The 16,092-nt window shown below is 40.7% G+C and overlaps 1 protein-coding gene across 8 annotated transcripts in view; it reads right to left on the reverse strand.

Annotated features, from left to right (window-relative positions):
* The window catches only part of GRID2IP (Grid2 interacting protein), a 149,376-nt gene that overhangs the window by 35,942 nt on the left and 97,342 nt on the right, over positions 1-16,092 (reverse strand). For 4 of the 8 annotated variants that reach the window (XM_074280035.1, XM_074280031.1, XM_074280037.1 and 1 more), the window contains exons 8-13: positions 13,437-13,544; positions 11,807-11,907; positions 11,220-11,340; positions 7,103-7,437; positions 4,701-5,114; positions 2,918-3,005 (exon numbers count right to left, since the gene is read on the reverse strand). In XM_074280035.1, the coding sequence (XP_074136136.1) occupies positions 2,918-3,005; positions 4,701-5,114; positions 7,103-7,437; positions 11,220-11,340; positions 11,807-11,907; positions 13,437-13,544 (1,167 nt within the window). The remainder of the gene's footprint in view (positions 1-2,917; positions 3,006-4,700; positions 5,115-7,102; positions 7,438-11,219; positions 11,341-11,806; positions 11,908-13,436; positions 13,545-16,092) is intronic. The other 4 variants (XM_074280038.1, XM_074280034.1, XM_074280033.1 and 1 more) reach the window with 3 other exon arrangements.

Below are 16,092 nucleotides of genomic sequence, written 5' to 3' on the forward strand. Positions count from 1 at the left end.
TACAGCAACCAAAAACAAAAACAAAACAAAACAAACAAACAAACAAATAAACAAAACACCCAACCAAAAAAAACTAATGGGATCTTAGGCTATTCAAATAAAAGTTTAGTACTCATGAGGTGATAATCTCATTCTATTGGGGCCTTGTCAAATCATATCTGAAATAATTGTGTTCAGTTCTGGGAACCATATTTTTGGGAGAATAGATATTAAATTAAATCATTTGAGATAGATGACCAGTATTATGAGGGGTCTGAAGACAATGTGATATGAGAATTAATTGAAAAAAATGTGGATATTTAGCCTAGAGGAGAAGAACTTTTCATATCTGAAGGGCTATGGATATAAAAGGGATTAGATATATTTGGCCTAGCCCCAAAGGGCAGTACTAAGTTATAGGAAGACAGCGTCTTCCTATGGATCAGTGTTACAAAGAACTTTCTAAAAATCACAATAACCTAACAATGAAATGGGCTTTCTTTGTAGGTAGTGAACACCGCATCAAGTAGTATTCACATAGAGGCTAGGTGGCTACCTGTCGTGTATGTTACAGAGAGGATGCTTCCAAGTATGGAAGACTGAACCATAAGACTTCTACTTCTAGGGTTTCTTACTAGTCGGAGTCTAAGATGATATACTCCAGGGAGGGTGACTTTAAATGAAAGCCCAATGAAGAATGAAATTTCTCTTAGCAAAATAGTGAATTATAAAGGTCCTTAAACATGTCCTAGTCCAACAGTGTTATTATCTTGCCAGTGAGTTGTTCAAAGTCAGTAGGCCCTAGCTGCACTTCTCCTCTCCCTTTTCAAGATGAATCGATCCAATATTACATATTCTTTTATCCCTGAGCCTGTTCGTTAAGATGATGGAAAGCTAATCAATTAAGCTATTACTGGTGCTAACACAAGAGTGAGGTATGTTGACATATTCACACAGCAGCCTTCAGAGACACAATTGCTTTAAACTGAATGAAAGTTTCTTTATATTCAGAACTTAAGATCTTATGGAACTAGGTTCTGGAAAAGACATTTTCAAACCATAGAACCATATGGACCATAGAAATCAGTCATTACAAGCATCAGTTAAGTACAAATCATGAACTAGGCAGTTTCTATAAGTAAATTCGAGCTGCTTAATCCACCGGTAAGACTGGAAGAAAGCACCACACGATCATATTTACCCTCTTATTGAGTCCCACAGTGGGAGGTTATAGGCCATACCAAACTTAGACATGAGATTGTCATTCACTTGTTTTTCACTTGTATCCAATACTTGGTGACCCCATTTGGGGTTCTCCTGACAAAAATACTGGAGTGGTCTATCATTTCCTTCTCCAGCTCATTTTACAGATGAGGAACAGGGTTTAAATGATTTGCCCAGGATCATAAAACTAGTAAATTCTGAGGCTAGATTTGAATTCAGGAAGGTGAGTCTTCCTGACTCCATATCTGGCACTCTATCCACTGCACCACCAAGCTCTCCCTATATAGGAGGTAGAAGAGGACAAATTCCAATAATACTTAGGCATAAAGAGCTTTCCCTGCACATGCCCAGAACATCTAACATAGAAGCATCCTGCTTCTCTGCATTTCCCTACAATGTGGCTGGGAGTAGTTTTCTTTGATTAGCTATGCAGCCAGAACAGAGTGCATCTTTAAAAACTGGCCATCCTGGGACGGTTTTTCTCTTTTCTGAGCATTTTAATCTGTTGCATCCCATGGGTGAGAATCATATACAATTCACCCATAATGTGGGCACCATGAAATGTCCTGGTAAGGGGATGAGAAAATATCTTCCTTCTCTTCTATCATGTTAGGCCTTATGGCTTGAGTAATAACTCAGCACTGTTCTGTTTGTCTTTCTTATTTTTAGGTAAAGAAAGTAATATTCACTGGACCTGGGAGCTCAAACCATGGCAACCTTGGAGCCAACCAGCCTGGCATAAAAGCCATAGGACTTGAGTCTGAGGGGGATTTTGGACTTGGAAATTGGGACTGTGCTCTATAGAAACTGAAGTAAACTGTGAACTTAGTCCCCTTTCTCTTCTCAGAGAATGAGGTGATAAGGGGTGTGGGAGGGGGTAAACTTTCAAATTAACTATTCTTTCATAAAAGCTAATCTATTAGTAGTAAAGTAGAACTGAGGTTCAGGGGACCGCTTGGCCTGTAGGCAGTGAGAATCAGTGTCATATATGATTCAGAGAACTATGCTGGTCTCTCATTCTACCAGTCCATAAATGTAATATCTGCCCCAACCCCAATCATTACAAAAGAGGCTAAAATTGCTCTAGAAACATCCCAGAGATGATGGCACCAGTCTGGCCACTACTAATGATGATAAGTTTTGGATAAGGCCTTTTATGTCTATCTCTCAGTTTGTTGTAGTTATCAGCATCTTCCTAGGCTACTGATCCCAATCTCTCTCTATATACATACTTATGCATAAAATTAGCTGACCTTGGGCTCTCCCAGTCTGTTTATACATGATTAATGACATAGATGCCAAAAATGATATAATGCCAGTATAATTGTTAATACAAGAGTGAATAATAACAATACTTCACATTTCCATAATACTTTTGCAGTTTATGAATTACAATAACTCTGTGAGAAAGGTAGTATATGTAAATATTGCTATTCTCATTTTGCAAATGAGAGAAATCAGAGGCGGAGAAACTTTCCAAAAGTCAAATGGGTAGCAACAGTGCCAGAAGCAAAAGGAACACTTGAATAGCATTTCATTCTCCACTCAGGACCACCTTTCCCCAAGTCAGACTGGTTTGAATTACTAGAAGGATTCTAAGATGTTTAGTCAATTGAGTGAATCCATTCCCAGCCAATGTGGCAAGAAGGAATCTGTTTTCCCCTTCCCAGGCACTCCTCCTCCTCACCCATATCAAGTATGCTGGTTCACTTACTTGCTGGTTTCTGGGTCCCAAAGTGGAGTTCCAAGTCTAAGTATTTCACCATGTCATTCAATTTGTCATAATCTGAATCTTCCCCAAGCTGTAAGAAAGTCAGAGGGGCAGGACAGGAAGTAGTCCCTTAGGTAACCACATTGGGATATCAAACGACACATTTGTTTATTGATTGATTGACCTATATTGGTGAAAAGAGTTTCCACACCTCATTATAAGCTAGAAAGGCTTTGTGGGGAAGGTGAACTATATTTATTAAAGTCAATAGAAGCATTCAAATAAGGATGATTGATCTGAAAGTAATAGCTCCTGAAATCAGTGGGAAATCCCTGCATACATAGGGATGTAGTATTGAGCGAAGTTTAGATTAATCACCTGAGTCCTGAGATGGTTTGGCTGCTGGTTTCAAAGGGGTAGCATATTGTATAGCCTCAGACACTGGCAGAACCAGAAAGGACCTAGGAAGTTAACTAGTCCAGGTCTTCTCCCAATGTCCATTATATTACATATGAGAAAATTAATGAGAGAAAGGTGAAAACACTAGTAGAATTGGCACTCAAATCTAAGGCTCCTGATTCCCAACTCCAAGTTCCTCCTACTCCCCTAAGGTGAGACATTTTTTTAACCAATTTACATTGAGCAAGTTATTTCATTTTCCTGGATATCCATTTTCTCACCTGTAAAATCAAGGGTCTGGACTAGATAATTATTAAGGTACTTTCTAGTTCTGATATACTATGAGTCTGATTTCCATTGTCCATGAAGTCTGTGGATTAATAGGGACTTCTTAGAGTGAATTTTGACATTTTAATGAAAAAAAAATCTCTTAAAGAACAATGGGAAATGAGAATGGACCACAACATAATATTTCTACTCTTTCTGTTGTTGTTTGTTTATTTGCTTTCTGTTGTTTTTGTTTTTTTCTTCTCAGGTTATTTTTATCTTCTTTCTAAATCCGATCTTTCCTGTGCAACAAGATAACTGTATAAATATGTATACATATATTGCATTTAACATACACTTTAACATATTTAACATGTATTGGAATACCTGCCATTTAGAGGAGGGGGTTGGGGGAAGGAGGGGAAAAGTTGGAACAGAAGGTTTTGCAAGGGTCAGTGTTGAAAAATTACCCATGCTTATGCTATAATAAAAAATAAAAAATAAAATTTTAATTAAAAAAAATCCCTTATCTTTGACCTAGTCTTTAAGAACCAGTGATGCTTCTTTATGATACTAATGCTCTGATTATAGCCATTAGTTCAGCTTGGGTGAAGCAGCTCATCAAAAGAAATACTTTTTGGTTTTGCCGATGCTATGTAATTATGGGAATTCCTAGTCTACATCAGTAAGGATTCGTAAGCTCACTGTCAGGATGTGTCATTTGGGGATTCTTCTTCAGAACCTATAAATCAGTATCAAGCCAGGAAGATACCTTGTCTATAGGTTCCTGAAATACTGAAGATACTTGGGGAGAAAAACATTAGATTTATATCTGTGGACAGAGGAAAGAACTAGATAATTAGTCTAAGCAGCTCAGATTCCTAAGGCTAGCCACGGACAAATAGAACCTCCTCCATGTGAAGCTCTGAAGGTACTTAACAGTGTGACTTTTGGGTGTCCCTTGCCTTTTTTAACTTCCCAAACTGGGGATAAGGCCAGTCCCCCTCACAAACACAATAGGAGATTAGCCAACTTCCATCCTCTTCAAAATCTATTTGTTCCTTGAAAAAGACAGTTTTAAATGCCCCTGGTCTTCTAAAAGCTGGATCTGCCTGCTTACCTGGCCCCATATAGTGCCTTCTGAGTTCTCCACCTGCTCCCACCGAAGACGTTTGACACTCATGTGGTTTGATTCACTGCGGCGATGTCCAAGGCCTCGATGGAGCAGTGGGGGAGCACAGGGGACTGGTGGGGGAAGAGGTGGTGGAGGAGGAGGAGGGACTTGGTGGGAGTGGGCCCCAAGAGGCTTGGCCAGTGTGGCGGTGTTAAGAGGGCCGTCAAGGTTGCGGGGACCTGGTTTGGGATCATGAAATTGGAGTGGAGGCGGAGGAGGTGGACTGAGAGGAGGTGGGGGGATGTGATCAGAGATAGAAGAATAGGTCAGTGAGCTGCCCTCCTCACTGCTACTGACATACTCGCTGACACTGCTCAGATCATTGGTCACATAGCTGCCCTGGTCGTCAAGGAAACTCATCTGTTCACGATAAAGAAAGAGAAAGAAAGCTAAGGTATGGGTGCATTCAGAGCACTGACTTACCAATGACAGGGTGAAAAGGAAAGTTGTCATGTTAAAGAAACAGAGCTAGCCTATGTCATAGGAATGGAGATACTAAACAACAACTTACATTTCTGTAGTCCTTACTATGGACTGGGCACTGTGTTAAATACTTAACAATTGCTATTTTATTTGATCTTCAAAACATTCCTGTGAGGTAAATGCTATTATTATCTCCATTTCACAGGTGAGGAAACTGGGACAATCTGAGGTTAAGTGACTTGCCCAGAGTCATACAGCTGGTGTCTGAGGCCAAAATTGAACTTAGGTCTTCTGACTCCAGGCAGTGTTCACAGAGGCCATCAAGTCCAACCTCCTCCTTTTCTGAATGAAGAACAATGATCCAAAGAGATTAAGTGATTTGTTTAAGATGACACAAATAGTAAGCATCAGAAGCAGTATTTGAACCCCATTCTTCTGACCCCAGAGGAAGTGTTTTTAGATCTTGGATCCTCCTGAATAATGCAGTATAGCAGCTTCCATTCTCAGAGAAATTGCCTCTTAGCCAGGACTCCTGCTTTCCTCCTTCCTTCTTGCTTCCCCTTCTTTTTGGATGAACACCTCCAATGGGCTTCACTGGACATTCCCAGGAGTATGGAAATGCAGGTGCCATGAGGGCCGAGTTTGGATCTATTTTGTTCTTACCCTGGACCACGTTCTCCATCCCCTGCCTGGCAGGTCGCTGCTCCATCAGGAACTGCTTTATTCTGCTCCTTCCCTCTCCTTTGTACTGTGCTCCTTCCTAACACATTAAGAGGCCCTGCAGATTACTAGCTGACTCTACTCAGATCATTGGTAAGGAGGTAAGAGTGGTAAGATAAGAAAGATTTGAGGGTAGCATCAGGATTACAGTGTTATGTTGGTTCACACAACAGGTCTCCATTTAAAGCACCAAAGAAAGTTAGAATTGAACAGGACTCAAATCTTTCAGTACAATCTGCCCTCACAGGAGAATCCCTTCTATAATAATCTCAGCCTCAGCTCAAAGGAGAAGTCACACTACCTTCTAAGGCATCTTATTCTACTTCTAATTATCAGGAAGATTTTCTTTACAACAAGCCACAAACTACTTCTGCAACTTCTTCCCAAACACCTAGTTCTGGTCCCTGGGGCCCGGCAGAACCAATCTAAACCTTCTTCCACATGACAACTCTTCAAATTCTTGATGACAGTTTGTCATGTTCCATAAAAGTCTTCTTCTCTAATGAAGGCTACACTCTTCCAGGACCAGTATTGACGGTTTTGAAAGTTTTTCTCCCTGGATGAGCTCTGACTTATCATTTTTTTCTAAAAAGTGGTGCCCACAGTTGGACACAATGCTACAGAGATGGAATGATTAGGCTGGGAACAATGGAACTCTGAACTCTGCCTCCGCCCTGCCCTTACTAAGGATGCCGTGCTCCCTTTCCTTTGGAGGCTGAACCTATGATTTCATCCATGAAGGAAGCTGTTGGGTGAGCAGATCAGCACTTTTTCTGCAGCTTCTCCTGGAAGGTGGCCCCAGGGGTTTTGTTGACTGGGCAGCCTCTAGAAGTAGGGCCCCCCATTAAGGGGTGGGAGAGGTACAAATTCCACTTATTCTGTCCCGGGTGATGACACAGTAGGTACTCTGGCTATGGATATGTTATTTTAGGAAGAACACTAATACTAAGTTGGGGCTCCTTCAGGGAAAGGGAACTAAGAAAGGAAGAGGACTCGAAATCTTATCACATAAAGATCCATTAAAGGAACTTGGGAAGAGAAGACTTGGAAATGATGTGCTCACTAACTTCACGCAATCGATTAATGCATCCCAATCAGCCCAATTAGACACACTCTCCTCAAACTCTACAGTCTGGGGAGGGCCTGCTCCAGGGCTGGGTATCTGTGAGGATCCCACCTGGGGCACAGGGCCATTCAGTCCTCACCTCTTCATAGTCATTCTCAGGAGTGAGAAAGTCATCCACCATGGTCACCCGGGCACCCAGCTGCGCACTGAGAGCATCCAGAAAGCGGTCTGTGTCCCGACTCCGTGGTGGTCTTGAGAAAGTGAAGAGTTTTTTCCTGCAGGTGGGGGGGCTGGGACTGCTGGCCATGGCTGTGAGCTGGGGTGAAGGAGCTGGGCTGCTGTCCAAGCTGACGTAGGGATGGGATTCTGTGCTGCTTGGGGAGGGGAGACTCCCAGGGCAAGGATGGTAATAGCAGGGCTGGGGTGGGAGAGGGTCATTCGGCCATGAGATAGTTGGTCCAGACTTCCGGGCCCCTACAAATGAAGCAACACAAAGCATTTGGTCATTCCCACCTTCATCTATTCATTATCTCTCAGAAGAAAGAGGACTGGAATGGTAATCATTAGGCCTAAGTTTCCCCTTTTATTAGATGAGTAGTTATTGTATCTCTGAGCCTCAGTCACCTATATCACAATAAGAATTGCATGAGAATGTATGTAAAACTCTACAGAAGTGGAAGTTATTATAATTTTGTGAATTGTGAAGTATAATATGATCATGAATTTCAAAAATGGTCACAAATGTTTACTGTATTCACGGCACTATTCTAAGTTGAGAAAGTTCCTACTCTCATGGAGATGACAGTGGAGAAAAAAAGACAACTATAATAATAGTGGACAGTCAAGGAGTGCTTTAAGATTTTCAAAGCGCACACACACACGGTTTGTTATTTCTTTCTCCATCTCATTTTACATATGAAGAAACTGAGGCAAACAGTGAAACTGTGACTTGTAAAACAGGATGACTTTCTCAGGTTATACAGTTAGTAATTATTTAAGGCTGGATTTGAACTCAGATTTTCCAGATCCTAGGCCCAGCTCCCTATCTATTATGCCAACTAGCATTAGACCTATAAGGCAAGTGCTACTACTGTTAGCTTCATTTTTACAGGTGAAGTTCAATGAGGTTCAATTATCTATACTGTAGGGTTATGGTGGCTTCCCTAGGGTTATACCATTAATAAGTACCAAGCTAGGATTTGAACCCATGTTTCTTGGCTCCAAATCAAGCTATTTATACATTCTGCCAGGCTGTCCCTCATTTACAAAAATAAGGTATTTAATAAATATCTACAATATAAAATGAACTAAAACAAATTCAATAAGGAAAAAAAACCCCAAAAGTCACAGGAGTTTGGAGGAGAGTAGGACCACGTCCAGTTGCTATATCCCTTTAGTCCAAGACCTGACTTTTCCCAGCACAGAGAAGAACTAACACTGGGCTAAAAATTATAACAGAGCAGAAATTACTGAGTTAGGTAGAAGTTAGGAGAAGATTTGTTCTTAGGCCCTCTCCAAGCTACCATGAAGCTGGGGGTGTTCCCCTTGACCTCTGTGGGCCTCCTTCCTCTGTCCCTTAGTGGCTTACAGAATCTCAGAGCAAGAAGGGTCAACTAATCCCAATCCATTGCTGCCCCCATCTCCTTCACAGAATGTAGTAAAAAACGATTTATTGACAATCATAATTGGCTCTTAAATCTGGTATGAAATGGTATAAAAGACATTTGGAGCCAGAAGTCTGAAAATTGGTTCTGCCACTTCTTGGTTTTGGGATCTTCAGTACTTCTTGAGAATGATGATTAATAACCAACCAAGTTCCTTACCCTTTCTGTGCCTCAGTTTTCTTATGTGTAAAATGAGGAAATTGAGCCAAATGATTTCTAAAATCTCTTCCAGCTCTAAAATGATGGTCAATCAATACACATTTACTAATTGTGTATTGTCTAGAATTGTGTTAAGTATTGGGGATACAAAATTAACAATGAAACAATCCATGCCTTCTAATGATGCACAAATAATGATAAACATTGCCCTCCTCCCTAAAGTGTCTACAACCTAGACTTGTTGGGGTGGGGGTCTCTGTCTTTAATACCTCCTAGTGCTTTCCTGGTTCAGGCTTTAACCAAACTTTCCTCACATCTGCTGGCCTAGTAATGAGAAGCCTTCTTCCCTCAATTCTACTAGTTAACAAAGGTGTTAAAAAATAAAACTTTGCTAATGAATTTAAGAAAAAAATAAACCTAACTCATTTACATTTAGCACTTAAAATTTAAAAAGTACTTTTTTCACTTCAACCCTGTGAAGTAGGTCGTATAAGTATCTCCATTACTGAGATATAATTGAGAATATAAGGTTAATTTTACAGATGGCCAGAGTTAATAAGTTTCAGTTAGGATTTGAACCTTACCTTTCTTTCTTTGAGTTCTTGAACTTTGGAATCCCCTTGAAGCCTTCTCTAATATTTTTCCTCTTTGTTACTCTTGTTTCCCTTGTCCCAAAATAAAAGATCTCTCCCTCTTTAAATTTCTCATAGTATTCTGCTTTGTATCACCAAGTACTTATATACAACCCATCTCATAGGGTTGTTAATAGCATGGAAAGAACTTTGCAGACCTTAAGATGTATACTAATGTGAGTCACGAATAATAATGACTTATCTTTTTTCTCTTAGTTTTTAAGATTTGAAGCCCCTTAAGAGCATGACTTGCATCCTTTCAATTCCCCTTGCTCTTAGTATGCATTGTTGTTATTTTGTTGTTTTTCAGTTGCATCTGACTCTTCATGACTTATTTTTGTTTTTGTTTTACCCAATATGGGGGATTTCTTGGCAAAAATATTGCAGTGATTTGCTATTTCCTTCTCCAGCTCATTTTACAGATAAGGAATTGAGGCAGACAGGATTAAGTGACTTTTCCAGGTTCACAGAGCTAGTGTCTGAGGCCTGATTTGAACTTTGATATTCCTGACTCCAGGCCTGGTATTTTAAACTTGCTGCCCAAATTTGCTGTATTTACTTGAAATAAGAGGGTAAATATCAAGTTCCATCAACTGGAAAAGAAAAGTCCTTGCCTTTGATTATTTAAAAGGCCCTCATATAAAAACTGGTTCTGGTTAATCCTAAAGGGTATAACTAGGACCAATGGGAAGAAGTTATAGGAAGACAGATTGCATTTCACATTGCACCTATAGAAAATATTTCTAATTAGGAATGAAAATACCCTGCCTTGAAATGGGGCATGGTAATTCATCACAGGAGGTCCTCAAGCAGAGACTGGATGCCCACTTTTCTTTTTTTAATGTATTTTTAAAAAATTAATATCTTTAAAAATATTTCTGTTTCAAATTCTTTTTCTCTCTTGCCCCTCTACTATCCACTGAGATAGCAATCACCCATTATTCATATGAAGTCATTCAAAAAAAAATTTTTGTATTAGCCATAACACAAAAAAACAAGAAAAAATTTAAAAAGTGATAAAACTATACTTCAATTTGCACTCAGGATTCTTTCTCTGGCAGTGGACAGAATTTTTCATCATGAGTTCTTTGAAATTGTATAGGATAGTTGTATTGACCAGAGTAGCCAAGACTTTCACAGTTGATCATCTTAACAATATGGTTCTAACTGTGTAACAGGGATCTCTTAGTTTTCACTTTACTTTGCATTGGTTCATATAGTCTTCCTATGTTTTTCTGAAAATATCCTCCTCATTATTTCTTAAAGCACAGTAGTTTCCATCAGAATCATATACCACAACTTGTTCAGCTATTCCCCAGTTGATGGGCATCCCCTCAATGTCCCATTTTTTGCCTCTACAAAAAGAATTGCTATAAACATTTTGTACTTATAGGTTCTTTTCCTTTTTCTTTGATCTCTTTGGAGTGGATGACTACTTTTGAAGTAAAGTTGTTGATGGGAATCATATTTTGGGTAAAGATTGAAATAACTAACCTTTGGAGGTTCCTTCTATTACGAATTTTCTATAATTCAAATATAACTTAAAGGAACTTTGTTAAATGCAACCTAATTTTTTTAGAGACAAAGTATTACCTTTTAATAATAAATATTTTGAACACTATTATTACTAAATAGAAGGAAAAGTATAATCTGCATTCTGGCCTAATAGGGTTGGACAAGCAACACTGTAAGAAAAACAAGGACTGGAATAATATCCTTCCCTCCCTGCCCCCATCCTATACACATATACAAAAAGAAATGAGGAGTTGCACACAAAATAGGAGGAATAGACAGAAAGTACCTGGGACACTTGGTGGTTCAACCACTGGGGGGGAAGCTCTGGGTTTGGATATACTTCCCATTTTTCCTTTGAAGCTAGTGCTCAGCCGGGTTTCTAGCTCTGCATAAACAGCTGACATCTGCTGACAAGGGAGAAAGTGACACATCAAGAAGCGGTCACCTTAGACTTCATTTCATGAGTGCTCCTGTCAGAGCTTACTATCCGATTCCTTTCAGACTTGGACTGATAGTCTTGGCTGTGGGTCTTGTAGGCTGGATTTGCCTAATGACAGCATGAGGACGTAATTCAGGTAATTCCAGGCCATTGTGGGTGGATGAGGAGTGTATAGGAACTATCTAGCAGATGGAGCTCCTTCCCTTCTGGTTCCTGGAAGAGGCTCCCAATTATAAATTTCTTGATCATGTTACCACCCCTTCCTGGATAATAAAGAACACTAATCTTTATTATAGCTTCCCAGCTCTCAGATATCAATGAAGGTGAGAGAGGAGGGAAAGAAAAGTGGTTGGGTGGTAATGAGGACAGTAAAAGAGAGGGAGGAAAGAGAAGGGGATACCAAGAATGAAGATAAAGAAGTAGAAAAATCAAACCATTTTAGGGTTTGGGGTTTCTGGAAGGGATGTGCCATCCCCAGCCTGGCGCTCTCCAGGGGTCACAGAGATAGGAATTTCCACAGTTTCACTGAGACCTACTGGAAGAAATAGGAAAAAGTTAAGTATTCAACATAATATAGTAGAAAAAGCCCTGAACGTGGAATCAGAAAATCTAGATTCTTCCATTTAGTTGCTCTGAGCCTCAGTTTCCTTTTCAATAAAATGGAGCAATACTCCCAGCACCCATCAAGCTTAGAGAGCTTCTATGAAGAAAGGGTTTTATAAAGTGTAAAGAGCTATAGAAATGTGAGATCCTATTGAAAAGGGGCTTTGCATATGAGAGACGGTAATAGGATTTGTGGTGGACCAAACACTCAGACAATGGTGCTAACAATGTAGTCTAAAGCAGTTTGGGAACCTTGTGAGGCTCAGATAAGGAAGGAAAAAGGAGGCAAGATCAGGAATATAATTAAAAACATCTGGGGTTCCCTTAAGCTCCATTTCAGGACTGAAGGGACAGCATCTAGGAAAATAATTCCATGGGATAAAGAAATTTCTGGGAAATACCCCAAATTTTCCCTGATCCTGCTGGTAGTCATGAAGAAGAAATCAGAGAGAAGTTTAATACTGCTGCTATATCATCATCATCATTCATTATAAAGTACTAAAGGTTTGAAAAGTGCTTTACAAATATTATCTCACTTGAGCCTCACAACAACCTAAAGAGGTGGGTGCTATTACTATCTCCATTTTGCAGAGACGGAAACAGAGGCAGAGGGTACGTGACTTGAACTGAATCAAACAGCTGGTCTGAACGTAGTCCTTCTGTCTCCAGCCCAGGGCTCTTGCCGCTGCCCAGCCTAGCTGCCTCCTTTTCTCCCCTGCTACCCCTTGCAGGATGCCAGTGGCCCCTCCTTCAGGACACAAGTCATCTTCTCTCAGAGTCCAAGAAGCAGGGCCTCAGAACCAGGTGAGAGCTTGGAGCTCACGAAGGCAATTTGCAGAGGACAAAGCTGAAGGGAAGTGACTTGTCCAAGACCACCAAGCAAATGAACGACAGGACCAGGGCCAAAGCCCAGGCCTCCTGAGAGTGGTCTAGTTGTCTTTGCATCATATCTAATAGTTGGGTCCTTTAGAGGGAGCTAAGGGAGGGAGCAGGAGGGAGGGGGCTGGTTTAGACAGTCTCGGATTCTGTGCCAGGTTTTCCCATCGTACTTCAGTGACCAAAGAACAGTGATGAATAACTTGTTTATCTCTTCCAAGCTGGCGGTCCCCCAGTGCCAGGCAATGGGAGGAACAAATGAGGGGGAAGGCAAAGAGCCTCTCTCCCCCCACCCCCTTCCTTAAGTACCCAGATGGAGGGCAGTCCAGGCTGCCTCTGCTCAGATCCTTGGGCCCAGGCTTCTCTACTCCGTCACACTGTCTCTCTCTGGCCCCGGCCTTCTAGGGCTCCTCATCCTAGCCTCCTCATCAGCTCCCCTGCTGAGCTGCTTCTGACACCGAGGTGTTTGTTACAGGAGCAGGAGGAAGAATCAGAGGTGGAGGCAGAGACTAAAGAGTCTGGAGCCCCAAATGTCTGTCTCACTGTTCCCTTGTCCCCCAAAAAAGGTCCCTTATGCCTGCTTACCTCCACTGCTGGCGCCCTCTGAACCCTGATTCCTCATGCTGTTCCGGCACACAGAGGCCATTCTCAAGGAACTCTGAGGCCTCTCCTCGGTCTCGCTCTCTGATGCAGCTGTAAGAAAGCTTAGAGTCATGCTTGTCCTCTGTCCCAGGGATCTGGGATCTTCTTGGGTTATTTGGTGATTATGTTCCAATTGGACCCCCCACTTTCTACTGGGGCCATGCTGCTCTGTTGGTGAGCATGTGCTACATCTGGGCGGCCCAATCACCTGCTCATCTGTCACAGCTTACACCCACCCACCTCTTACACACACACCCCTTATACACAGACTCCTTACACACACACACCTCACACACCCTTACAGACACCTCACACACACACCCTTACACACACCTCACACACCCTTACACACACACCCTTACATACACACACCTTACACACACCTCACACACCCTTACAGACACCTCACACACACACCTTTACACACACCTCACACACCCTTACACACACACCCTTACATACACACACCTTACACACACATTACGAACACACATACATTTTACATACCCATTACCCATACACACATGCACACACACCTTACACACACACACACCTAACCTACACAGCACATTACCCATACACACATGCACAGACACCCTCTCCATTTCCATCCCTTGGATGGAAAGGTAAACAAAAGGCTGCCATTTTTTTTCTCAAAAGAGGGAGCCCACAATTGTTATCCTATGATCCCATTCATCAGCCCTTCCTGCCTCTTATCTTCTATGTGCAGATACATAAAACACTATTCTGGGTGATCATCAAATTAGAACATTAGACCTTGGAGATCATAGATTCCAAACTCCTTATTTTACAGTTTTCTAAAACTGAGGTTTAGAAAAGGGAAAACATTTGCCCAAGAGATAGCAAATGAATGGCAAAGCCAGCACTAGAATCCAGGTCCCTTGATAGCCAGTCAGATATTCTTTCCATTAGGGGCACTATAGTTAACATTTAGGCTTTTCAAGGCTTTTTTTCACCATTTGTGGTGGTGGTCACATGATTTGGATTCACTGAGATACAACTGACCAGGATAGAGAGCAGTTTTCCTGTCATTGGGATAAGGTTTGAGAGCTAAGATTCTGATTGGTTAAATCCATATTAACTATACATCTCTAGACTAGATGCCCTCAAATTTTTCTGGTTTCAGTACCCTTACTCAATTTTTTTTTTTGCATTTTCAAGTCATATATCAATTTTGTTAATGTAAACAAACACCATTCTAAGATTTATGTAGTAATAGTTTAAAGGGCATACTAATGGTTATGGAAAGAAAATATTTGAATAAACACGGCAAAAAATATGAAGAATTTCCAGTGACTCAGAATGAAAATTCTACAATTCAATATATTAATCCCTACACACTCTTACAAATTATTTAAGACTCACTCCTTCTCCCCTCCAAAGAGCCTCAGTTGAAGAGAGCTATAGATATATATATGGTTGAGGATATATATATCTCAACATTTTTCACATTAGAAATTAAAATATCTTAGTATTATGAAAACAGTGGATGCCATGAAAGGATGTTGGGCATTCAAGGGATCCCAGATCACACTTTGAGAATTGTAGCTCTAATAAAGTATAAGCTCTAATAAAGTGCTAACAGACTCACAAAAACATAGAAGCTGAAAGATGGAGCAAAGGGAAATGTTGCCACTACCTTGAGCACCCTCTGGTGTTGGGCAGATTGCCCAACTGCCAGAGTGTATGTGGGACAAAGGGCAAATCATTGCTGGCTTTTTGTTGTGAATGGGATCAGGCTAGTGGTAATTCCCTGCTGCTTAAAGAAAACAAAACAAAATATACATATACATTTATATGTGCACATGCATGCATACATACATACATATGTATATATGTACATATATCTACACACACACACATATACATATATATATATGTAGTATCAAGAGGCAAGGAAAGAAGAAAAATGATTAGCGTTTGGATACAGTTTAGATAGGGCAGCTAGGTGACCCAGTAGATAGTGCACTGGACTTGGAATCAGGAAGACCCATTTTTCTGAGTTCAAATCTAGCCTCAGTCATTTAGTAGCTGTGTGACTCTAAGTCATTTAACTCCATTTGTCTCAATTCCTCATCTTAAAATGAAGTGGAATAGGAAATGGCAAATCACTCTAGTGTATTTGTCCAAAAAAACCCAAAATGGGACCATAAAACCAAAAAATCAGATGGGACTTAAAGGACTCAACAGCAGGGCTCCAGAGTCTCAATCCAATTCCAAGGATTAAATACAAGAAGAGTTGGTACCTTGGGAAGCTGCCATAACTCTGTAAGGCCCAAAGCCCAGATTTATCTGATCTTTCAGTATTCTGGCCCACTTCCACCTCAGTTCAAGATGCTGCCTTGATAGTCCTTCATTTTTACTAAACATACTAGGTGTTGGGGTAGAAAGTTTATATAAGAGATGATCTCAGACTATCAAGGACTTTACAATCTAGTAAGGTCTAGGCTAAGGTATCAAGAGAGTTATTGTGCAGTTTTACATATCAAAGAGTCATAAAACAGTGATCTGTAAGGTCCAACAAGGAAGCCTCTTACTAAAAAAGTTAGTGTCTTCTTTTGATTATCTCTAATTTATC

This window comes from Sminthopsis crassicaudata, chromosome 1 (assembly GCF_048593235.1).
Source record: "Sminthopsis crassicaudata isolate SCR6 chromosome 1, ASM4859323v1, whole genome shotgun sequence".
NCBI lineage: Eukaryota > Metazoa > Chordata > Mammalia > Dasyuromorphia > Dasyuridae > Sminthopsis > Sminthopsis crassicaudata.